The sequence below is a fragment of the Necator americanus genome, chromosome X (assembly GCF_031761385.1).
Source record: "Necator americanus strain Aroian chromosome X, whole genome shotgun sequence".
Taxonomy (NCBI): Eukaryota; Metazoa; Nematoda; class Chromadorea; order Rhabditida; family Ancylostomatidae; genus Necator; species Necator americanus.
The window spans coordinates 1,157,354-1,182,817 of NC_087376.1; the positions used below are offsets into that span (position 1 = coordinate 1,157,354).

A 25,464-nucleotide genomic window follows, 5' to 3' on the forward strand; every position below is an offset into this window, starting at 1 on the left:
ACATATCGTGATATTGACGGCGGCCATAGTCGTGTGTCGGATTTAGGGAATATGAAATGAGAGGGGAGATTGGTGGAGTTATTATAACAACGCGCACGATTTCAGACTTTGATTCGGCGCTGTTCAACGGTCGTGTTTTCTTCGTTCTACTAATCGATTTACGTACGTACATATGTGTATCGTTCGTACGGATCATCGGTTCACGAATTTCGTTCACTTAGTTCCTGATTGATCAGGTGATTAGAATTAGTTCGAAAAAACTAACTAATCAAAAAAAAAGAAAGAATGAAAAAACTTTAACATCTTTGACGTGTTATTCGCCACGAAAAGGATTACGCCAGACCCAACTGAAAATAGGTTTCCTGATTTTTTTTTGAATGTTCTGACTCAGTAGTGACGTTTTCTTTCTTTTTTTTTTGTGCGCTATTGATGCATGTGAAAAAATAAATAAACATCAACAAGAGTATTACGATTCCCAAGACTGATAACAAGTAAATCTAGTCCTACTTAGACCTCTTACTAAACCTATCCTATTTTCATTGTCAGAAAAAATCGATAAAGCATGAAAATCACTCAGAACCATCACGAATCACTTTGTTAGAAATGAACACGGAATATCTAAAATGTCGATAAGAACGTTGGTAGAGAATCAGTTCCGTAGCGGATGTCCGTATATATCATAAGAACAAACATAAAAACAACGATTTCGATTATGTAAGTGATATTTCTAAAGTAATATAACAATTTATGTATCAATATGTTAGAAATTTGATATTGTGAAAGCGCGGATACCCGCCAGAATTTTCGAGAAATTCAGCAGAACACTACATTGATTAAGTGGTAGATCATAGATGGAAAGGGTTTTTCACAAAAGAGAGATCACGTTTTGTTTTGCTTTATTTTACTGTAGTTTTAACTAGTAATGTTTAGTTAAATTAGATCATTATTACAATCAACTAAATAGAAAATAAAATCTAAAGTAAAGAAAGTATAGGTGAATTCAAAGTAGCGTAAAACGAATAAACTTTTTAAAACTTTTCAAAACTTATTAATTAGGGAGAGAGACAGAAGAGAGCGCTACAATTCGTTATTTGTTCTATGCTATTTACCCCAAAACACTTATAATACAGAAATTTGTGGTGTTTGCCAAATAGATGCCGTTATCGGCTGGAACCTGACTTTCACGTTCCTATAAGGAAGCCCACGCCTTTCTCACGTCAACATTACAACGCTACAGGCAACGAATAGAAACCAAAGGTTGTTAGGACAAAAAAAATGAACACACCATTTGATCGAACAAATCAAAATTTAACCAAAATAAACTTCACTTCTCTCTATTCATTGTTCGCAACTTCGGACGAGCAACCGGAATTTTCCTGGATATTATTTTGATAGTAGTTTTCCGTATCGCACAATTCTACTGTGGAAGATTTTTTCCTTTAAAGTTTAGATTTTTGTATTATTATGGCGCAACGAGACTGCTAAAAGAGAATACGAAAAAAATCATAAAGGAGAGAGGAAGACGGTGGTCCTCGGCACTAGATCGACAATATCCCACGTAATCATGGACATCTCCGAGTCCAGATGAACTGTACACTAATAAACTAACAAACACTTCTAGTCTTGCCTTTTGTGTATGTTCCATCTAGAAATAACAGGAAGAAAATTCAAATAAGAAAAATTAACATGAGCCGAAAAACTGATAATTTTATTAGTGAACGTATTTCAAAGGTCAATAAAGAACCATTAAATAATAACAAATTTTTTCTCCTAATTACTTTCTTTACAACAAGAAAGAACTCAGCACTGAGAATTCTCACGGATGCTATTTCTAAGAAATCGAAAGTCAACATTTTACGGTGAAATGTTCCAGAAAAAATAAGAAGAAAAAAGTAGAATTTGAGCTACCTGCGGTAACGGCCTATAACTTTCTAGGGCTGGAGGGATCGGCTGAAATGTGTATGGATGGGGTCAACAAACAGATTGATTAGATAAGAACAGAATGATGGAATGATCGTGGCACTATTACAGATAATAAATCGATTGATTATGGATTCATGGAGCTATATAGACCCTCTAACTTCTCTAAGAAATTTTTTAGACGACCTCCAGTAACCAGATCGAGCGATAAGTGCTGATCCCGTGTGGGAATCCCCCTTCTTATTCAAAAATACGATCTTACACTGAATTCTGATTAGTACTTTTTTTCGGAGAGTAATATTAAGAATAATTCACTCTCATAACATAACAACAAAAACACACACATAACAACACATAAACACAGTATTTACTCGGTAGTGCTGTATTTTCGTGTATATCGATCAAGAACAGCGTATACATTAATTGTAGTGAATAAAGCCGACTGAAAATACAAAATGTTTACGAACATCTATACTTGTTTACTGCTGAACTAGAAATATAGTTTATATACTATATATACTAGTTTATATACTATATAATATACTTTTGCAGATAAATTTTCTATTGATTTGTATCAATGCAATTCTGAGTCCATTGGAAATCAGAAGTCAGAAAATTCAGGAAATCCCTTGGATACGTGCACGAGTCGCGGATGCATAATAATTCGTATAAGAATTTTTTTTTGAAAAAAATGTTCAAAGACTTAGATTAGATAGAATAGCCATTCACTAAAATCATATTTCTTTTCCTTAAACAAATCAGGTTTATTTCTATAATTCAACAACAACGCACATAACTTTGATTCCTCAATCCTGCCGGACGAGCTGTCACAGAAAGAAAAGTAAAAACAAAGAAGAGTTTTAGTTTAGAAGTTGAAGTGTACGGTTGTTAAACCAAGTCCAAGTCAAGAAAAACTTGCTCAATCTGTTTTTTTTTTTTTGGCTTAAACACGATTATATTTGATGAGCATTAACTTCCAAATTGATTCTCGCCAGGAACACAAAAAGGAACAAAGAAATAATGTCAGAACAAAGAGAATTGCAGCTATAGCTGAAGAAAACGTTCCATCCAATAATAGCTTCAAATGTTTTGTCATACTGTTTTTTTTTTTAAATCAAACAATACACCAGATTACGGCAATATACAGAAAGAAGTCAATAAAACTTAATGGATGATTAGAAATAAATTAAATAGCAGCATGAATTCTAGAAAGGAACAAAATCAATCATATAGATTTTGGAATATTGCACAGAGATATGTATTAACATGAGTAAATTAGTATAGTATATAACTATTTCTTTTTCAAACCACTATTAACAACTTTCTTAATGTATTTTTTAAACTGGTAATCAATTCGTAATGATCCCGCTATATCTTGGAGATAGCTTCGTATCACAATTAAGAAGAGTATCCTTAATATACTGGAGTGTTTCCATAAATATGTCAGCTCTCTATAACACGATTTTTTTTAAATGTCTTCTATTCAATGATCTTTCTTTTTATCTCGTTTCTCGGACTCTCGAACCGATCTTTCTCGAACTATTGTGGATTATAAAATTTGATAATAAAAAAGTACCAAAGTGCTCCACTATAGGTTGCCTTTTTCTCGTTTTTTTTTTCCTATTCCACCTTAGATATTTTATGCACCTTTTTTTTTTTTCTTCGCTAACATTGACGTCCTCAGAAATCCTTGTGGTCTGTCATTGACAATAGTATGTCGATGATATGTCAACGATCCTTTACAACGTTAAAACTGCGTAGAACGAAATCAGTCGTTTAAGGTTAAACACGTGTGGTTATCGCGAGGTCATCACTTTGTTCCCCCAATTCACATCGTCATCGCATTGTCTGCTGACATACGACAAAAGTTTAATGCTAATATTCCACAGCCTGACTCCTGTATAAAAGCCACTCATTCGGTCACACCAGCACACAACCTCCGCTTTTGTTAGCAAACAAGTACAAAACTTGTTTCATTTACTCTCATAAAATTACAATTTGTACTTGTTTTTAGTTAGTTTCCCACCTGGTACTAAGACATTCTTCCGCTTTTCTCATCCTACCCAATTCAGTTCAATTTCTTCCCTCCCATCATGGCCACTGATTTTCATAACTCCTATCCTTTTAAATTTAAAACCATCTGGAAATAAAACACTGCAAAAAACACTTCTTTCTATTTTCTAACACATTTTCCATATTTCTAAGCGTTCTTTCTCAGAATCAGCCACTAACCTTAAGGATAACGCTACTAATTCGTTAAAGATATGAAATTCATCCTTCTCCTCGCCATCGCCCTAATTTCTTCGGTAAGCAGCCAGTGGGGGGGCTACGGTCCATATGGAGGAGGTGGAATGTACGGTAAGAAATTTTCTCTCATCTATGAAAATCATAAAATGTTCCCAAGATTAACGTCTAACTAATTAAAACTTCTAGGACCATACGGAGGAGGAATGGGTCCATATGGAGGTATGGGTCCATACGGAGGTATGGGTCCATATGGTGGCATGGGACCATACGGTGGTGGAATGTATGGAATGAGACGATTCGGTGGCGGTTATGGTGGAAGAATGAATCCACTCCAAGGAGCGATGATGGGTGCTATGATGGGAGCAATGATGGGTTAGGAAACCGATTCTACGATTGTGCTATTCAATCAGATCTCTATCCTCATAAAAGAGGATTTCTCTTGTAAAAACATTACAAAGATAGCCGAATATTATTGATTTTATGCATGAATAAATATTACAAAATTCATATGAATTCTGCATCCACACAGAATGAACTACGTAAAGGCAGTGTAAGAAAATTGGCGATGTTCTATTTTCCGAAATGGCCTACTGGACATATGCAGATGCCAGCTTGTACACAGTATATTTGACACACCGTCGTACAACATATGCAACATTTCTTCTGAAACAGAAATAACCTAGGAATACAAAGTTCCTGAAAAAAATTCTAACAAACTTCTACTAGTACCTGACCACCACAGCACGGTTTTCCACCGAAACCGCAAGGAAATGAGCAATCTAAATTGGATTCACATCGAGCGATTTCAATGGAATCTTAGACGTTGTGAAAGAAAAAAAAAACACAGCTGATTACATGTTTGAACGCTGGTCGAGCACGTTTTCCCATGACATGTAGTGCTACTGCATCCAGAACCAGTACATCCACCAAATCCTGTTCGCATAGCAGTGTTACATTGTCCACCACGACATCCACAATTCCTTCCAACTAGAAGCAAATGATGGTAGATTTTGGTGACTTACTGGCGCAATCCCAGCTTGTGTTCATCTACTTTGGGAATACTGCTTTTTTTTTGGCGAACGATGCCAGTATCAGTTTTCAGTTCAGTTTACAACGAAGTTAAAAAGGTCATTTGTTGACGTGGGATGATAGAACGTTCCGCGAACGAACGATATGAAGTAGAACGATCGCACCACTCTCAAAAGTTGGGGATAAATACGATTTTTTAAAGCACAAATATTTTTTGGACTGGCTTCGACTTCACGGAACCACATCCGCTGAACATTCTGGCGACAGCTAACATTCTCATGGTAGCATTTTTGACCAAGGTTTATTAGAACGGGATTTTTCTGTCATGCGTGTAAGTGATAGTAAAACGAATTTGGTCGAGACCGTCCTTAAACTCATCGCTTAAACCCCAGGGTTAACCATGAGTGATCCCAAAGCCCGATTGTCCAAAAATTACTGGAAAAGAGCTTGGATCAGAAGTAGACTAGCTGATCATCGTTATGTCACACTTCTGTCTCGACCTCAAACTCATCCGACGACGGTAATTTTCTGTCTAGGTGCACTTTTTAGCTGAATGCAACGTAAAAATGTATCAAAATAAAGTTACGTCCACTATTATATGAAATTAATTTTTTTACGCACTTTTATAGTGAAAAAGAACGATTTCAACTCGGACGAAGCATGATTTTAGATTGAACTTCAGAGCAAGGGTTGCCTTGCTCAAGTTACTATTTTCTTGTATAAAATTCAGTATCGAAACCAACATTTTTGAACACTCACACCTTTGAACTCCTCAGCAGTTCTGAGTTCCTAATACCGAAATTTCCTTGTCTTTGCCATGTATTTTTTTTATTTCCAACTTACAGAAATATCTCATTACTTTTTATTAAAATTTTCTAGTTCCGAGATTTCTTTCAACGCCAAATTAAAGAAAAAGTCGAAAAAAAATCGAGTCGAAAAATAATTTGAAATGGACTCGTTCCTGTTATATGAAAACTCTCTATAGTTCTACTAAAAGCACAGGATCCATCATGGTTAAAAAGGCATTGTCTGGAGCAAACAAAGACTCGCTACAAACCTTGCAGTGATTTTGGAAACTCCAGAGGGTCTAAAATGAAACAAAGTAGCAACCCCTCTTCACTACGTATTCTTTGGATTTTATTCCTGGATAATCAAAACAAAGTCTGAGAAGATTCTTCCTTCTGTTTCAGCTTATGAAACCCAAATTGAAAAAAGAAACCCTTTAAGGAACCACAATTCAACGTTTACCGCAATTTCGTTTGGTCCTTAGTGAGGCCTCCGTAGTTGGATTTGCAGGTATTGTGCCGTTTCCTTCGGAGGTTGATAGTATTGAGGCATGGAGGAAGCCAGCGAAAACGGATAGGAAGAGGATGACGATGAAGACAGCTTGGCTTGTCATTGAAAGCTGAAAGTAAAAAAAATAGATATAATAAATGACCGATAGTAATTCGACCATCATAGAAAACTGAGAAGGTGTAAAATAAAAAAACTGTTCCCGAGAAACCCTATTTCAATGGTTAGAGGAGACATATCATTGGGAACATTTTAACAGCATAATGACTCAATTTTCATTTTGCCTACGAAAATGCAAAATTAACATGAATCACAGGAATTACGCCTACTTCATATATTTTTGAATGCTTCCGCATCGCTGTCACCAGCATTTACAATATTGTCCAGCATAGTGACAGGAGGAGGAAAACGTAAAGATGACGATTAATAGTCACACATTTAACTGAACGAAAACCACCTATTTTTTTAACATTTGAAAATTTGTGATACTTGTAGGATCTGCAAAATCAAGGTGATGCAGGAGGTCACCTATGGCCGGAGGTTCTCGGTATTGATTGAAAGTGATCTCAGTTCACATGTTATTCGAACTATAATTTCTCGATCCGACTCTTTTCGTATCTATGAAGTGTAAAACGGATTGTATATAAAAAAAACAGTAAAGAGATCCAAATCATGTTTTTAAAGGAGCTAAATTGTCAAGAATCATTGAATATTTTTCAAAGAACCAAGACAAATTTACAGAAGTAAAATTAGCTAAAACGTACAGTGATAATGCTTACTGAATACCTTACTAACTAGTGAAGAAATCCCCAAGTTCTACGAAGAGTAGTAACACAAATCAGTTTAAAATTATTTAGAATCTGTTTTCATAGATACTCCTCACAGGTCAAAGTACTTCGATAATTAGAGTTAATTACACACGAGGAAGCTCGCTGCAACGTGATTACTGTGTTTTGAGTACTGACACTGATATTCCGTTATATTTACTTTAAAAAAAGACAAGAAAATCCTTGTTCCTACGTTTCGTTTCATAAATTCGACGAATCTTCCGTCTTCATCGAAGTCAACCACTCGCGGAATCACAATAATACCAAAGTAAGGACAATAAAAAGTGATAGGACAAAAATATGGACTTGACTTAACTTAGAACTAAAATAAAAGCGCAGAGAAATACCTTGAATCCATTCAGGAAACATCCAAAAATGTATGGTCGGATCTGATCACTTATCCACGTCTCGTCTTTTCGAGGAATAATTAAAGGCTTATAAAATTCGATGCTCCTTCTCTATCCTTCAATTTATCTAGACCAAAAGTTGTATTTTCAAAAATATATTTCTTCTATATTGTTACAACTACATCAGCAAAAAGTTTTTAGTGTAAGATAGGCACTATTATAGTTTTGGTGCATTATATCTTATGTAGATTAGGCCTGTATTTTCAACCCACTGTCTACTGATCCATTGGAAACTAACGTTGGAGTAGGATGCGAGTGTTCGTAGGATCTACTTCGAAAAATTTCAAGCGAAAAATCAAAAAGAGAAAAACACAACAGTCTCTACGATATTCAAGGTGAGTGTTGTTGAGAAAAAAGTAAAAGCGAATATAACTAAACAGAGAGCCAGTCCGTACCGAATGATTTTTGAAACTGGGACGTGCACTGGGACAGCTGTACAAAGCTCAACTGAAACTTCCCTCTTGTATGCGATCTAAAACGAGAACAATAGCAGAGTGAATTCGTGCACGAGGACATATTTTACCTGAACATAATGTATACGGAGTCCGTCGATCGCCAAACTATTTCCACTCATAGCACCTCAAATAGCCCGTTAATAGCGGTTGCGCAGTTCTTTTCTATTTCTCGTTGTTTATCTTTGTCCGTTCAACACCAAACGTACTGCAATTAGAATCCTAGAAACACTAAAATGAAACACGACAAAAGAAAACAATGCAACACTTTCCACGACAAGTTAATTTGCAAAAATTTCACACATTTCAGGGAAGCATTTCAGCGAGATTTCCCTATTTCAAAACATTCACTTTTAACAACATTTTTAACTAGAATAAGTATTTCTTGTATGTAGATGTAGCCAGAATCATCCGGGCATAAGAAAAAGCTAGAAAATGAGGTTCTCAGTCATTTTCAACCTTTTTAGCTACATGTAGATCATCGTTCAAAAGAATATCTGTTAAACTGAACAAGAAACAAACATATCCCGAACCTCAGCTAGAGCATATAGTACTGTAGTAATTCAACTATGTAAAAATAATACTGATTTATTGATTGGAAACCAAATAATATAGTTACGTGGAAAATTCTGGTCAGAATCACAGGATGTTCATATAATCACACTACATCCAGTAAAAAAGCAAAAGCTTCCACTTACGACTTCAGTCTCTTTTGCAGAAATATGCGCCACATTACGGAATTATTAAAACGTGAAGTATAAACTTCTAGGAGAAGAAAGCATTAGAACTCAGAGGTTCTAACAGAACTTAACACCTCACAGCTCATAGTAAGCACTATTCACCTCAACGAAAAAAAGAATAAAAAGAAATAGAATTGTCACTCACCGTATCCGTTTGAGGAAGAGAAATCGAGCCATCATGCGGCGCATTCCGTAGATCAGCACATGAATCGATCGCAATGCAGGCACCTTTATCTGTGAATTTTGCCTCATTCTAGGCTACGTTTTCCTCACGTATTTCCTCACACCTCTTGATTAAGAAGCGATTGTTTCTATGTTCTCATCTCCCGTTTTACAAAATAACTACGAAGACAGTATGGGCCAGAAGACTAGTTATTTTTCAGCATTTGAACATTCAATAGGCTAGATTTACTTCGATATCTTTTCGCAAGAATGATCCCACAACTCTTACGTATCTTTTACCAGTGATTGTAACCTATTTCCTCTAATTTTTATGAATAATGATTCATTTATCCTTGAAACATTTTGTTTGCAAGTGAAAGCAAGTGGAAGAGACTGTGACCAGCCTTTCTCGAAGAATCCAAAAAAAAGGAAATTGATTTTTTCATAAATAACTAGTGTATCCAGATTTCATTTGACTCCTACGACGAAACATTTGTAATATCCTCTTCCATAAACTTACAATTAAACTATTAGAAGAACTGTTCCTCACGGTTCTCCTTTCCAACCTTGTTAGAAAGATTTTCTCGGTTTTCTATCCGAATCTGTATGCAAAAAACCCATTCTCTAAGGTTCCATGAATTTTAACTCACTTCTCGAACACGGTTCCCAAACTTCTAGAACTTTCGCCGAACTATTTTGGAGCTAATAGATAATCCTAATCTCAGTGCCAATCGATAAATGGTCTGTGCACATAGCGAATGTTACGGACTACTTCAAAACCTTATTGAAACTATATGAAACTTATAAAATCCAAGAAAGTAGGTAATGAAGAGAAAATACCCAGCAAAACCTCCTCATACCGACAAGTAGCTGTGAGCTTTGTGGAGATTAAACGATGATCCTAAAACCATATTTTTATGATAATTCCAAAATTTTATGTGTACTATTAGAATCAATATGTGCTAATGGTTTCGAATGTTTCATGTAAAGGGAAGGAAATATTGTTCGAATGTTCCCATAAAGGTTAGAAATGACGTTATGTGGAATACATCTCGAAACACTGGGATTGCTCATGCAAAGAATTTTCATGCGAGGAAGCAGTTTTCAAAATATTGCTGAAGGGTTTGTTTTTATAGCTCTAGTGATACTTCTAAAGTAGGGTTTACTGGATATAAATAGTTTGGAAACTATGCCTACACAAAAACAAACAAACAAAACTGACTTGTGTAGCGTTCAACACCGCCGTATTCCATGAACATGAGGGGCTCTTGCCTGGAAGTATAGCTTCAGGACACTATAAACCACCAGTAAAAACTGATGTTCACTGGTCACGGCTTTAATCAGGTCCCTACAGCAACCCAATGTGCAAATTCTTTACTTATTTCTTGAAAATTCTCGTCCTGCCGACAAGTTTCCAAGAAATAGATAAAATCGGAATCTTATGTAGAAAAACTGCCATATTGTAAACAGCGTATGCGAAAATTCTTACAAACAAAGATATATAGTAAAGAGTAAGTGTTTGAGAAGAAGAAAAAAATCATAGCAACTACCTGGAACGTACTTTCGATCCGAGTCCATACTACGGCGGATTTATTCTTCGATAGTTCAAGCGAAATTAAGCCAACCAACCGGTTGTCGTTTTCTGTAACAAAGGTATAGTTGTTAATTACAATCACACTCCATATAAATTTCGTTAATCACTTCAAAGAGTCTCTAAACGGTTCATAGGGACACATAGAAGAAAAAGGGGTCCCGTAGCGTGTCTTGTAGTACTGTCATTAGGCGTTTCCTTTATGATCTCGGTGCATGTAGATCGTTCTACGTTCCAGCCTTCTCCCACCCTTTCCCAGAACCACATTACCTTTGATACTTGGTACTCTACTTTTACTGGAACTTTTGGGTTTTTATGGATTTTTGTTTTGCTTTTCTTGTTCTCCTATGCGCTAGAAGATGTTCGCGCAAGTCGATATCCATGAATGTTGACCTTAAGACTGAAACTACTGGGATTTAAAAGATACTCCCTACCTCAAGTTGTTCGAGGACTCCTCATATGTGCAGAGATCCCAACTGGACCCGCTCTTCTTGTTATTTATTATATTCCTGAAACGAATTTTGTTAACTTACCAATCGATTATACCAAGATATCGATAACCATGCCCAGATATTTAAGTAATTTCGTCCTGTTTGAGAGATTATCGGTCAGTAACACTATCTGTTGAAACATTCTATTATTTCCTTTTCCACAGTAATTTTACGTTTTCGACAGTACAGTTACTCCCACCTTGATTACAGTAATTTTTGAACTCTGCGTAGAGTTCTGACCTATAAATCCATTTCCAATTCACCCATATTTTTCCTCTGTTGTTAGTGAATCCAGCAGGGTCTTTCAATTTCAACTTCATTGAGTATTATATTCCATTAGTTTACGTTCTAATATGAAATATTTAATTCATCGTTGCATTGAATACTTCGTACCTCTACATGTTCCCTTCTTTTCCATTATTTTTTTTTGTCCAAGGAAAGTTCATTACGTTTAGATGCCACTGTCACCAGTTGTTTTCGTTGTTTATCTTTCAGCATATACCAGTACCATCATTTGTGTTGTCTCATATATTTCATGTTTTAATAATTACTACTTACACTTGTGAACTAATTCTTTGTTTTCTTGTTGTTGTTTGTTTAGGTGTCCCTAGGAATCGAAATCAATTCCAGTGATCCTGTAATGGCTGGCGAAGCATTGAAAAAGAAGTATGAACATTTACTGGTTCGTGAAATGTTTGGGAATCGTGTGAGTACGTCTTCTTATTTCTACCGTTCTTTTTAATTTCAAGCTTATTATTATTACTGGAAACTGGGCATGTGTCAGGATCTCCTATCGTTTACAGTTTTTCGGGGTAAGGTAAACTCTTCTTCATGATGTTTTCCTAAGATTATCCCTCAAAGGACGACTAATGTTAATTGAGAAAAGAGCGGTACAAAGAAAGAGCAGTTACAGTGGATGTAAAAATCACATAATTTTGAGATTGATTTGCTTAGATTAAGTCTAAATATCTTATGAATATAATAATTCTTCGTAATTTTACACTGAAACCGGCACATACACTGGAGAACCCAATTCCGAGGAATAAGAGTTGCGTCCAAAGAGTGCGCGTCAGGTAACGTGTTAAGAAGGAAAAATGAATGAATTTCTTTCTTCTATCTTTTCTTGCCTGATTTTTTTTCCACCAATGACTGCTTCTTTGTCGCCATATGGTCAGCATTAGATCCTTAATCACGTTGGATTGATTCTTCTTGTCACTCAAACGGGAAGAAACAGTCCTGACCGATTGAAGCCTCTCCCTACATCACAGAGATCACTGAAATAATTTCTATGTCGTGTGCTGGATGTGGACGTTATTCTTGCGCATTGTATATAATTGCTGTTTATATTTAATTGTGAATTCAGTCTGTGTGCACGCGTAGTAACGTAGCGCGGGTCAAAACGACACGCACGCGACGACGACGAAAGCAAAATCTGTCGATAGTCGCGGACGACATCAAAACCGAAAGAGTATGTATGGGATGACGAAAGAACGTTATTAAAATAGCCGAGAATATGAAAAAAAAAATGAAAATGGAAACAAAAGCCTGGAATTTTTCCTCCGAACTCATCCAAGTGACGTTTCCAAACTGCGACATAACGAATGAACCAATACGAGAAGCACTACAACTTTAAAGACTTCTTCTTAAACTACAATCGCAGATTTTGTTCTGCAGATTTTTTCATAGTTATAGATTTTCACTAATGAAAACTATGTTACAGTTTCTACAACATTATTTTTCATTTCGTTCAGGTCAAATACGTTCTACCCGAAAATAACCATGACGATGCAGTCAAAAATACTACGTCACCTTTGTACTGTAGTAAAAAATCAGAGGAACCTAACCGTTGTTCTGGATTGGTGGAGGAGGAGAATGCAAAACACGGCGATTGTATTGCTTGCAACAAAGGTACGTGTATTCCATATAATATTTGGTCTGTAATTAATTTAAATGAATATCTCTATTGAATTTGATCCCTTCAATTTTTCATACGTTCAATATTAGCTTCAGTACCTTATCTTCAGATCATGAAAATCCTAAAAGCGAGCCAAGTGAAGCAATAGCCGGACATTTTCTCGAGAAAACACCATTCCATTCCGATTATGAACGTTCTTACTATGATTCCCGAAAGCTGATCCCGGGTAAAGTACCTCATTGAATTCGAATTCCCCTCTTAGTGTTCTTATTCGTGTTTTCTTCGTTGATTTTGTTTATCTGATCTGTGAGTGATCTGTGTGTTATATCCTGCCCCGTGAATTAGAATGGTTGAGAACCCTATTATTACTGCCTGCCTTTGTCCAACAATTTTGGATAGTGATGCTTTAAAAATCACTTTTTTTTTAAATTGTGATACCTTCTATCATATATTTTCTTCTAAATATGTCAAGTATTTAGTTTTCATTAAATGTTGTTCAGCAAAACTCTAATAAAAACATAAAAAGTACTAGATCTCCAAAAATCTGTATCAAAGTGAACAACACTTCGGCTGCATAAAGTACACATACGTCCAACAACCTTTTTTTCATCTTAAAAATATCTTAACACATTCGATTTTCTAACAAATAATTTCTCATGTAAAATAAAATAACATGCGGTGTATACGATATACATATTCGATATTCACGATACTTTTGCCCGTAAATTAGGCATGACATTGACTTCAATGTTAATGCTTTGCATTATAAAATGAGATCATAAGAGAACAACTATGTGTGCTCGACCTCAAAAGGCCATGCTAATCCTCGTGCACGTGATAGGAGAACGTGCTACGGGTTGTATTAACCCCAGAACGAGTGCGTAACGTCGTCACATGTTGGACGAAGTCGTCTGGATCGAAGATAATGATAGCATCTATTCGTTACCCATGTTGCTTGTGCACATACAAGAATACCAAGATATATAGAGACAACCATCAGGATTTGATCTGAAATATATCTGAACTAAGATGTCAGTTCATTTCTCTAATCCTCGCAGGGTACGAGTGATCCAAAGAGAAGGTTTGGAAGCTCTTACCAAATTTCTGATAGAAGCGTTGCTTTTTAATCGCAATAGTATAATATAGCGTATATGTTGCAAGAAGAAAAAAACCAACACACTGGCAAATCTTAAAGTAACGATAGCAAATCATTTCCTAATAATTTTCCAAGTTTTTATAACTTACTCACCTCAATTACAATAAAAGGAATGAGGTACGCCGGATTGTCGAAGTACAGTCCAACAAGAACGCAAATAGCCACAATTGTGTTCATAACGATTAGAAAAATATCCAGCCAAAGATTCACAGAATACACGCCGAAGAACATACAAATCGAGGAAAACAAGCACAGTATGAGTGCCGAAACGGCCACATAAAACGCAGCGCGCTACAAAAGGACAGTGAAACGATGGACTCATACGGTCAACGGAATGAGCGGAGCTTTCTGGCGTTTCTGAGGAGTACGAAACAAAATTTGGAAATTATCAGACACATACCAAGATCGCTAGAAAATCCGCTCATTGTTGTTCTGAGCCAAAAACCCAAAATCTCGCAGCCTCAGAGAGAAACGAATGACTTTCTTACCTTCACGTGTACCGTGCCTTGAAAACACTTGTATGCACTGCTTGGATCATTACCATAATCGTCTTCGAATATGATTCTTGTACCTTCAAGACACAAACAGCACCGGATTTCCATGAACATTCATCGCATCTCGAATCTTTATCTGTAAGAAGACTGGATATCATCCCAGAAGAATCTGACACAATAAAAGATAGTGTTTGAACGAAGAGACAACGAAGAGCAAACAAAACTCCAAAGCACAACATAAAACCCGCCCAGATTCCTCTGTAACCACGCATAATTAGTGCATTCTAGAAAGGGTTTTCAAGTCCACTCAAAAAATTGAGCCACATCTGATGAACAGGTGCGAATTACAATGTGTGGTTGGAATTACTGCTTAATCCGCATGTTTCTTCTACGATATTTTCATCCTTTATACTACAAAAACAAAAGATAAAGTGGTTGTGGTTAATCAATCTCTTTGGGATGCGGAGATAGCGGCAAGAGGTTCTCACAACTTCAGCAAAGCAAATGTTTCGAAACTGCAAATCCCCATAAAAACCTCTCATCTTTGATAGATCAATTAATTGGTACCAGACGTGCCTGAGGGGATGAGAACATTAAGTGGATATATAGGCTGACTTCTGCAACTCATTTAACAAACCACGGTTTTGAGTCAAAGTCTGACGCATAGACGGATCCGAGAAGGACTGATCCCACGCCACTCACTTCATTCTTTCTCCTTTAACAGCAGACATAAAAACAGTGTAAACAATGGAAAAAAAAGTCCCGGTTCTTTTCTTTGCACACAAATATCTCGGACATTACTAAAACGAAACCGATTGTACCGGAGACAACGAAAAATAATTTTGGGTATACAGCAGAATGGTACGACTAATTCCTTATGTTTTTTATCCCGAAATTTTCTTAAGTCCTTTGGTAATATTAAAGTGAAAATCAACTAGCCAGTGAGCAAAGATTTCAGGAAGAAAAATTTGCTTGCACAATAAGACGAGTCACAAAGTTTCTACAAATGATCCAGCAAAATCATTTCTTGCCAGGAAAAAAAAAACTTGTCTTGTGTCACTCCATGTGGATTTCTATTGTTTGATTTGAAGCCTATTTTTGTGGATACGAACAAATGGATGAGCGAAACGATGAGGGAAATGTAACCATAGCAGTAAAAACACTCTTAAAACAACAAACAGAATACTTACCGAAATACTCTAATATCGATTACGAATGCCAAGGTTCGAATTTGCTAGAATCTTGGTGTATAGGAATGCCCTGATATCGATCGCTTATTGAATATGTATCTTGCAAAATGCGCGAACACTGACCTTCTCGCTGTTTTGATCCACGACACCTCCAGAAAAAATTATGGTAGGAATGCCGTGTTGTAACTGTAAAATCCTCGAACTGTTCTCCGAAAGAAAAATGGGTGTAAAATATAGCAAAATAGTCTAGAGATAAGCCGGACGAGTCTATCCCTTTAAAATATGACGACGATAATCCCAAAAGCAAAAAAAAAAAAAAAAAACTGTTAGCCTTTTCTGAAATCCTTACAATGTGTACTGTGTGACCTAATGCCATTCTGCAAATACACAATAGACATTCTGTATGGATTTTCCTTTTTGTCGCTAACAATAGCTGTTGTAAACAAGTTGCTGTCAGTGAAGCAAGAAAAACACGACAAATTAGAAGGATGGGACTGAACATATACATATATCTTCTTTTGTTTCTTTTTCCTTTATTCTTTTTTTTTCGTTACGGAAGATGTTGTTTGTTTTACTGTAATTAAATAGCTGAATTCAAAGTTTTTGTAAGTAATGAATTTTGTTTGAGTGACTGTAAACAAAACTAACTACAAATATCAAGCGTGGCCAATAAAATTTGTCAGAAATTTTGTTGGGATCAGCTCTATTTTTTCTCAAGAAAATGCGACAACTTTCTTTGGAAAAAAAAAACTTTAAAAGGCATACTTTTAGTCACTAAAATCTTTTAGCATATTCAATTTTTCACACAGTCCCCATCATACTTTTGATAGAAGCGGAAGATAGTTTCGGTTGTTCCCAAATTTTGAATTATTAAGTTATTTAATTAGTTAAATTACTAAGCACAGTATCAGAGCACGCTGTTACTTCTACTTTTTCAGGCAAATCAAGACGGAAAAACTTTTACTAGTGAAGTTACAGAGTACCTGATCTTTGCTGCAAAGCTACAAGACTACACTGCAAAAAAAAGAAGTACTGCAAAAATATTGTTTTTTTTTCGAAAATCCTCGTTCCTTTAAGGAAGAATTACGTATCAACGTCTCATTTACGTAATGTAGCAGGATATGAGGAGGGAACAAGAATTAACTTACTACACATCTGTGCCGAATGAACCAGAAATGTTTAGATAGAGAAGATTACTATGTGACACACCGTGTGAGCGTACACACGTTGACATGCCGAGTTATTTCAGGAAGAACGAGGAACTCCATGAATGCAGTATATTTTCATATCACAACATAAAATGTTAAATCTTTTCATTCATAATCAAAAAACTGCTAATTATTCTAAATCACTGGCACTCTTAGAAATTACTAACACTTTTACAGCTGTATAATAGTAGTCTAATGCAGTAGAATAATAGAAAAATTGATTGGTACAGAGCTGAATATTAGAATTGCTAACACTTTTACAGCTGTATAAAATTGCGTTAATTTCTAAATCTAAAAATGGATGAAGAAAATCCAACAAACTCTGATTGGACAGGATTCTGCCGAATACTTAATGAAATCAAATTTATGTTTTATGGCAGAATTTTCACAAAAACAGAACCACCAAAGGTAAAATATGTAAGAGGACAAAATACGGGGCATAGGTGACACAGGAACTTTTTATGAAAAAAAAGCTGATGAATTTAAAAAATGTAGTTTTTACTTCAGCCACCTCAAACAGTGAGAAAATTGTTTCACAATAAGAATTCTGGTGTCATTTCAATGAATTTTTCTTAGAGAAAAAGAGAGAAAATAAAGCATATGTATATTAGCCAAATGTTCATTGAACCACTAGTGATAGCAGATAGGTAGTGAAAGAAATAATGTATTTTATTTGAAAAAAATACATTGAATTGTGAAACACTTGATTAGGAGAAAATCATAAGCGCCTCGCAACTGAATTAATCCTCCCTAACTAACAAAATCACTGAACGATTAACCCCTCGGTCGTTTCAACTTTAAGGAGTTTATTAGACTAATATCCAAGAATATGGAAACCTTCTCAATTTTACTAAAATTAATCCTGGTAAAAAAGGGAAACTGTATTTGCAATAGGTAATATATTTCTATGAATTCTATTGAAGGAGGATTAATGTAAGGAAGATAGCGTATAAGTGAGATAGAAATAAATTTCAGGAGCCCGTTTTAAGCCTGTCCAGCTCATGAAATTGTGAGTTATAAAAGCTGGCAATTAAGCGAGTTCAAACCTAACGATGTTTTCTCGAACACACAGCGATACAGCTCACAAACATTCTCCTCATCGTTAGCAACTCATTTATTTTCGTCCAAACATCTCAGCAAGAAATAAACGACGACCTTTGAGAACAAATCATTCAAGTTAATGGAAAAAGAGAACGGATGAAATGAAGAAATGAAGAAATTGTTGCCATCATGAAAGAATTTTAGTGTAATGATCTATAATGAGCCGAAAGTGACCAGGAAGATTGGCAGTGCCGTCGTCAGTATTACACTTTCGTCACCGTCATTAATTAGGGACAGGTCCAGCTGATACGAACACGCATATTTTAAAAATGATGAAAAGAAAAGCTGCTGAGATTATGGAACAATTTTGAGAAAAAACTTTAAAAAGAATAACTGTGCATATTTTTCAAAAATAAAAAAAATAACTGTGCGTATTTCCCAAAGACTATTCGGTCTCTTTTCTGATTTGAAGATACGTCGATAGATAATAGTTGCTAATAACGATTATAAATTATGGAGCATGGTGAAGCGACATTTCCATAAATGAAAAAGATATCCTTCACAAAAAGAAGAATTTTTTACGATAGATCTCAATTTGCTCCTAAGAAGCACCAAAAAATTGCTTCCTCAGAATTCCTTAACAGTGCAATCTATATGAACAAACCTATATTTATATGAAAAAAATAGAAAAGATATTATCTTGAATTATTTTAAAGACATTGCATATCCAGCAACATTCATAAGTTAATCGCGAATAATCGTAAACTCGAGATTTTGACGAGGCGCTGTACATCTTCTTCTGGAGTACTTTGTTCTAAGGGGAATAGTTAGGTTAAATTAATCTACAACCGTATTTCCTCCAAAGGGATCAGACTTGTGCTTCCGAGAATCCACTCATTTCTATAGGAAGTTGCTGAGACTCGGTCTCGCTAAGCATTTACCACACAAAAATCTACTGCGTTAACTTTTCACCAAATATTATTACTTGTACAGCGAACTCTTCGAGGTAATCCTGAATGTTATACTGGAAAAGCCGAGCGCTATCTAGTCAATGTCATTGAACAAGTGTTAACACATTTCCGATACTTGTCCTTTGTGTTGTGATGTGCAGTGGAAGTGAGCAGAGTGAAAAAAAAATGGATGCGCTTAATTTCATCCTAAGTCGACAGCTTGAATCATTTCACAAGAAGCCTAAACAGCTTGCCGAACAAGTTTACAACGTCTACACCTGTCGTGAAATTCGAAACCCCACACCAACAAAACAGCTATTGATTGCGGATGAAGGCGTGTGATCCTTGTAGTCCAAGCTCAGTCATCCACAAAAAAAAAATGTCGCATTCAGAACAGTTGTTGTTAAGGAGTTTACAGCCGCTTTTTGAAATTATTAAGGTAGACAATCACACAAAGGTAAAACATCAACTTTACAGTTGATAGTGGACGCCCCCGGGGATCCCCGAGCACATTCTTAAAAGTCACGAGAGGGATAGATCCGTTCGAGACCGATATCGCCCTGCTGTCACAGATCACCGCTATCTTCTTCTCAATAACAATGATATATAACGACTATTAAAAATCCAACTGCAGTACAGACCTTTAAGAGTTACGGTAATGATGCGCAGATCAAAGGAAACTGAAGAATCCATCGACTTTCTCAGATCCACAAAGAAGCGGCGCTTATCAAGAAGAAGAAGTGCCTACCTTTCATTATATCTCAACCAACTCCGCAAGCACAGTAAAGGCTGGATACACGTCCGCAAAAATTCAAACGTTACTGGATTGAAATCAAACGTGTTGGTGGGTCCTAAACAGATTGATAAACACCAACAAATTTACCCAGTCTATTTTTTATTTCAACGAGCAAATCCGAAGTGAAGAATTTTTCTTCTTTTTCCTTTTCAATTATTACTCTCTATAATCTCTCTCATGCCATTACAGTATACACAGCATACGTGTATAAAAAATAATGAATGTATATAATATGCATGTATTTGTATAAAATAAGACAATATATTAATGGTAATGAACGGTAATCGAAAAATAGCAGAACACAAAAAAGAAACATAAAAATCAGCAAAAGAGCTACAAATCTATAAATTAAAGATAAGAATGGTGGTAACATGATGCAAACTCTAGAACAATCGACATAATCCTTGATTAAACTATGCATCCTGAATATCAAGATACGATCTACCACATAATAGAAGTCATAATGAATCTACGATGATAATTCTACATTTGAAACAATACCTAATGAATGATATAGCTTCGCTACGATATCCATAGAAAAATGTGAACATAGCCAGAAAGAAGTGTTGTTAAAATCAATGCGAACAAGCGATGAACAGAATTGATTGGCGGTAGATCAAATATGGGGAGCCTATTTACGTGAGGTTACGACATATTTGTACAGGATATTAATCTTCACTAGATTTCTTTTTAATTTTTATTCAACGTCAAGGCCTTTAGCTTACACAGATGTTTTTATTCTCAAAATACTTGGGATCTACAGACTGATAATTAATCAGTCTAATTAAAACTGAACTAAAAAGAATTAAAACTGTACCGCTCTCGTAGCAGATGCTACCGCTGGGTATGTAGGTTCTAATGCGAGTTTTTCACTTATAAGAAACTTTATTCATCACGGACGTTTTTCATCATTCCATCTTGAACAATTCTCGTACGAAATGAATACAGTTGGACTTCGATATTGATTATTGCTGCAGTCTTCGTCCCGTCTCCGGACTTCTCCGGCATTTCACCGCCGTCAACAGAATTCCGAATTTAAAGGTTACTTCAGCACTTCAGTTGAAGAAGCCTTAATATTCCGTAGTTGTCCATCGGCAGTTTATTTAAAGATATCACTCCACGAATCTCTGGGGTGGTGCGGGTTTTAGGTGGGTCATGCCTATGCGGGGTCTTAGATTATGGGAGGAGGGTGATTCCGTCCATTTCTTCCTAATTGCCGTAAAAAAAAAACGGCCCAGAAGATGAGGCGTGTGCACAACGCTGGCGCGCTCCAATCGAACTCGTTGTAGAAAATAACGTCCCGGAACGCTCGAAGCCGCATCTTCTGGCCGTTTTTTACGGCAAGTAGGAAGACATGGACAGAATCACCCTTCTCTCCATAATCTACGATCCCGTATACGAGTAGTCCACCTGAAATCCGTACCACCCCAGATTCGTGGGGTGATGCCTTTAACTACTCGCACACCTATCGTTTTCTAGCATTTGAATTTATTTGTTTATTTTACTTATTTTATTCTTATTTATTTCATTTGCATTTATTCATAAGCCTGTTCTTTCCTGAAAATACGCATGTTCAACATGTTTTCGCCTCGATATTTGTACTGGATATTCTTACACTGTAGAAATTCACGCTTCAAATCCTCGTCGTTCCATTGATGACGGAAAATGATTATTCGGAGAATAAGCTTCCCAAACGCCGACTGTATCCATATTTAAAAAAGAGTTTTGTTAACTTCTAGGTATCATCTGAGGAGAATCACACTATTACATGTTTAATTATTTTAATTCACTGCAATTACAAAGAAAAAATAGAATAGAATAGAATGGAATAAGTAAAAACTATAGATTTTAATGACACTCTTCACAAGGAGCGTGGTGTACACAACATAAAAGCGTCTTCGTTTCCAAGGAAGTAAGGATCTGGCATTACTCATATGTCGTTGGGTACTGTACACAGGGCTAGTGATGTCGAAAGAACTATCGTTATTCACATTGAATTCAAAGAAAATGTTGTGTGCGCTGTGAAAAGGCGTGATCAGCACCGTGGATGATACCGAGAGCGAAGATATTCTTCTGGAATGCTAGAGGGAAGGAAGAGAAAAGAAATTATTTGACAATAACTATTACATATACCATATTACTACCATATTATACTTGACAGTGGTAATAATATGATGCCGATGCGATGTGTACTCCCAGTGTTTTCAAACAAACAGATTGTGCCTCTTTATTTTTTGAAAGTTTCTTGTATACAGATACTAAATACAAAGTAGATAAGATCCATGGTATGAAATAGCACATCTCATCAAATATTGAAAACGCATCCTAAAATCTCGGACCTAGGATAACCAAAAAACGAAATCAACTTTACCCATACTTGAACAACATCGCAGCAACTTCGAAAGATGAAAAAACCATGCGCTTCAGAAGTACAAACTAAATAAATACAGGAAAAAATATCGCCAAAGAGCATACAAACGAAAAATTCTCAAATAGAAGGCGGAATTACAAGTGGTGAAAATGAAAACAGGTAGTATTTTCACTAACGCTCAGCCAAGATCAAATCAAGAAGAAGATCACAACAATCAGCGTTTCGATCAGGGACCAACTCCATTAAGTAATCGAAAACAACTAACACATGATACAGATGAAGTTCCCCTAGTCGATTTATCGGCACGTCTCGTGAAGCGCGTTTTTCAAATTGCGGAAGTCGAAGATGAGTGGAGGAAGGAAATCTTTCATAACTTTTCTGAAGTAAACTATTTACGTCAAAATTGAAAGCTCTACGAAGCCCATTCACGTGGCTCATACTCACTTGCAATTTCTACAAGTTGCCTCAAACACATGCTGGAACTTCCCGAATGCGCTACTGAGTTGGTGAAGCGTTTGGGCAGTCCTGAAAACAAATTAAATTCAGCTATTAAAAAAATTCGAGTAAATTGCTGGGTCAGAACTTACCATCGGAATTCCTGTGTGTTTATGGTTTGCATTAAGTGAAGATTCGCCTGAGTGGTGAGTTTCTGATATACAATGTACTGAGATGGCTTAGTCAAATCTACCTAAAGTAAATCCATAAAGAAAAATAAGCAAGGAGCTTTCCGAGCGTTCTTCACTGATATCTAATAATCTTTTGACGTCAGTTAACAGGTACAGAACTACGCCGTATGATTTTTTTATTTCGCTGAATAAGCAGCTAGAAGAGTGGCCGGAAATGCAAAAACGATTTCAAAATTTGATGCGTTAGTGTAAAGTAACGGGCAGCAGAAAACGCAGTTAAATAAAAGAAGTGTTGAACTGGCAAACAAAACTAAAGCTTGAACTCATATTCCTCACCCTTTTCTCGCCAAGATCTGTGTAAAATGACCATTCCTCATGTGGAGCAACAAATAACATTTGCTCAATAACACCGGCATTTTCTACCATCAACATTTTTTGAGTGAAAACAATTTGCTTCTCAAAGAGAACACCAAATCGCAACTGAAAACAAAGGATAAGCAGGCATTAACCAGTGAATTGAAGAGAGAATTTAATAGTGTCTGAACAGTTCCAACCTCAACAATGCTTCCCACGGCCGTTCGTTCAAGGAATGTTGGAAATATCCCCGTTTTATTCTTCAATAACTCTTTCTGGAACTGAAAAAAAAGCCGTTATGGTATGGTCAAAAATAGTTGTCGATAAAAAACCACAAATACCTGAGCAAAAGCTGTCTCAAACTGTGCATGAGGTGACATACCAGTTGCCCAATGTGAGCATGACAGAGGCCGAGGGACAATACATGAGGGACGGCGACGTTGAAGTCGCAAAAACTCGCCCAAGTACACGTATGTTTGCTTTAAAAAATTATTGTGAAAAGAATAGAAATTTCTTCTTAGTCTAAGAAAATGAAATTTAGCTTACGAAATTCCCTTCATTCCAATTCTCACAATCAATCATAGACTCTACGGTTTCCATGATTTGTACATCCTGTTGTTCCTCCTATGAAAAAAAAAAACAACAAATCTTGTCCAGTAAGCCATAGAAAAATCCGCAAAATGGTTTTCTTATGCTCATTTTAAGTGAACACATACCTGAAATACTGCCCTTAGTCGATTGAGAGGTTCAATTTGAGGTAGTTGATTAGGTAGTCCTTTCGCATAACTTTCAAGATTACTGTACAAATACATATTGAGTTATCACATTTTGATGTTTTTTTTTTTGAAGATGCAAGTCAAAAGGACAAATAAACAATTTCTTACTCGAAACAATCTCGGAATTCCTTATCCACTCGGTCTATTCTTCGAAAATATGCGTGCCATGTCTCTCTCGTTGGAGGTGATGAGTGAAAAAGAAGATTATGAAGGCGTGTTACACGATTTCTCAGTTGCCGAAGAAGAACAAGACCTACACATAAAATGCATAAAAGAGACTATTAATGAAAATAACATGGTATTGATAGAAGAATAAGAGAATACTTACAGTTGTTACTACGTTGTAATACTCCTTCGTATTGCTGAGATGCTTGCGCACTGCTGCTTCCCATACCGAAACAAAATCCTTACAGTTACAGTAACACCTCCAAAACTTTTCGACTACGATTTTAAATCTATATCAGTTAAATTTTCTCGTATCCTATTTATCCTTCCCATAGCTAAAGTATAGTAGGCAAGGTATGACAGTTTACTAGTTTTTTTTTTGAATATATTTAATTCTACAACTGTCGAAAATAAATAAATGTAGAATTCTAAAATTTCCCACAAAGGCTTACTAAGTGATTCTCGCCTTCGGCAATTACAGAGCAAAACCATCAAACAATCCGAATTCGTCTCCATAAATTAATTGTAAGGCTCACGCACGAACAATGATCCAGAAAAAACATTTCTCACATGAGTGCTTAGCTAACTTAAGTTTCGATGGTGGTAATTTCCTACCAGACTAACTTCTTATCAAGGATATTACATCAGGACTGAAAATGACTAAATGCTGCGAATAATACCGATTTACCAGGATATCGCGGCCACTCCCTCAGCTTCCAGGATGTCAAACTCACAATTATAAATAACTTAAAGACTTTTTTCTGGAAACCTCGTCTTTTTTCATCTTTCTCCGGTAGTGGTGCAAAACTCCACAATTTATCCTCCACACGTAGGAATGTAAATATTCATGGAAACATCAAATCCAATCAAGTATTCACAGTTTTATCACAAAGCTCATATTTTATTTAAGGGAAACTGTACTCGAAAAACGTAAGAGAGCAATAGCACGAAGGAGGAGAGTGAAGATGTGCCTAGGACCAAAACCATGATATAATTTATTCTCACTATAACAACAAACAATTCATGAACAAATAATATTATTAATTCAGCTAATACAACCGTATCGTACAAGTACGGCCGTAACGATCACAATCAGTTGCATCCTTGGCATTTGTGTAGAAATGAAACTCATCATCACGATACCTCCCTACGAGGAATTAACAACCTGCCTAGAAGAACCACAAGTCACACCGTCAACCTTGACACCACCCAGAAAAAAATAAGAAAAAAAATCTAGTACCAACGGCAAAAAAGATGACACGA

General features: G+C 36.1%; 7 protein-coding genes across 9 annotated transcripts; 2 read left to right on the forward strand and 5 right to left on the reverse strand.

The window, feature by feature from the left end:
- Positions 1-4,184: 4,184 nt before the first annotated feature.
- Positions 4,185-4,544, forward strand: RB195_021155 (uncharacterized protein; the record flags this gene model as incomplete). The annotated part of the gene is made up of 2 exons (XM_013437660.2): positions 4,185-4,278; positions 4,354-4,544. 2 exons carry the CDS (start codon positions 4,185-4,187, stop codon positions 4,542-4,544), a joined length of 285 nt encoding a protein of 94 aa, XP_013293114.1.
- A 193-nt stretch (positions 4,545-4,737) lies between these two features.
- On the reverse strand, positions 4,738-6,595 carry RB195_021156 (uncharacterized protein; the record flags this gene model as incomplete). Its single annotated transcript, XM_064207752.1, has 4 exons — positions 4,738-4,830; positions 4,897-4,946; positions 5,023-5,154; positions 6,445-6,595. 4 exons carry the CDS (start codon positions 6,593-6,595, stop codon positions 4,738-4,740), a joined length of 426 nt encoding a protein of 141 aa, XP_064063633.1.
- On the reverse strand, positions 5,118-8,254 carry RB195_021157 (uncharacterized protein; the record flags this gene model as incomplete). The annotated part of the gene is made up of 4 exons (XM_064207753.1): positions 5,118-5,154; positions 6,445-6,601; positions 8,119-8,195; positions 8,247-8,254. The coding sequence occupies 4 exons, from the start codon at positions 8,252-8,254 to the stop codon at positions 5,118-5,120; spliced, it is 279 nt and encodes a 92-aa protein (XP_064063634.1).
- Positions 8,255-8,340: 86 nt separating this feature from the next.
- Positions 8,341-11,479, reverse strand: RB195_021158 (uncharacterized protein; the record flags this gene model as incomplete). The annotated part of the gene is made up of 8 exons (XM_064207754.1): positions 8,341-8,383; positions 9,061-9,149; positions 9,938-9,978; positions 10,300-10,349; positions 10,628-10,656; positions 10,707-10,719; positions 11,103-11,177; positions 11,400-11,479. The coding sequence occupies 8 exons, from the start codon at positions 11,477-11,479 to the stop codon at positions 8,341-8,343; spliced, it is 420 nt and encodes a 139-aa protein (XP_064063635.1).
- A 320-nt stretch (positions 11,480-11,799) lies between these two features.
- RB195_021159 (uncharacterized protein) lies at positions 11,800-13,317 on the forward strand (the record flags this gene model as incomplete). Of its 2 annotated transcripts, XM_064207755.1 has the most annotated exons (4): positions 11,800-11,865; positions 12,523-12,627; positions 12,911-13,067; positions 13,184-13,317. In XM_064207755.1, 4 exons carry the CDS (start codon positions 11,800-11,802, stop codon positions 13,315-13,317), a joined length of 462 nt encoding a protein of 153 aa, XP_064063636.1. The 2 variants fall into 2 exon arrangements, with proteins under 2 accessions (XP_064063636.1, XP_064063637.1); XM_064207756.1 differs by lacking the exon at positions 12,523-12,627.
- Positions 13,318-13,936: 619 nt separating this feature from the next.
- RB195_021160 (uncharacterized protein) lies at positions 13,937-19,868 on the reverse strand (the record flags this gene model as incomplete). Of its 2 annotated transcripts, XM_064207757.1 has the most annotated exons (6): positions 13,937-14,082; positions 14,172-14,262; positions 14,324-14,521; positions 14,719-14,780; positions 14,837-14,860; positions 19,862-19,868. In XM_064207757.1, the coding sequence occupies 6 exons, from the start codon at positions 19,866-19,868 to the stop codon at positions 13,937-13,939; spliced, it is 528 nt and encodes a 175-aa protein (XP_064063638.1). The 2 variants fall into 2 exon arrangements, with proteins under 2 accessions (XP_064063638.1, XP_013293112.2); XM_013437658.2 differs by lacking the exons at positions 14,837-14,860; positions 19,862-19,868 and having other exon boundaries at positions 14,719-14,832.
- A 2,708-nt stretch (positions 19,869-22,576) lies between these two features.
- RB195_021161 (uncharacterized protein) lies at positions 22,577-24,428 on the reverse strand (the record flags this gene model as incomplete). The annotated part of the gene is made up of 10 exons (XM_064207758.1): positions 22,577-22,658; positions 22,725-22,805; positions 22,868-22,968; positions 23,243-23,386; positions 23,461-23,541; positions 23,602-23,739; positions 23,807-23,884; positions 23,977-24,058; positions 24,145-24,289; positions 24,365-24,428. 10 exons carry the CDS (start codon positions 24,426-24,428, stop codon positions 22,577-22,579), a joined length of 996 nt encoding a protein of 331 aa, XP_064063639.1.
- Between the last annotated feature and the right edge of the window lie 1,036 nt (positions 24,429-25,464).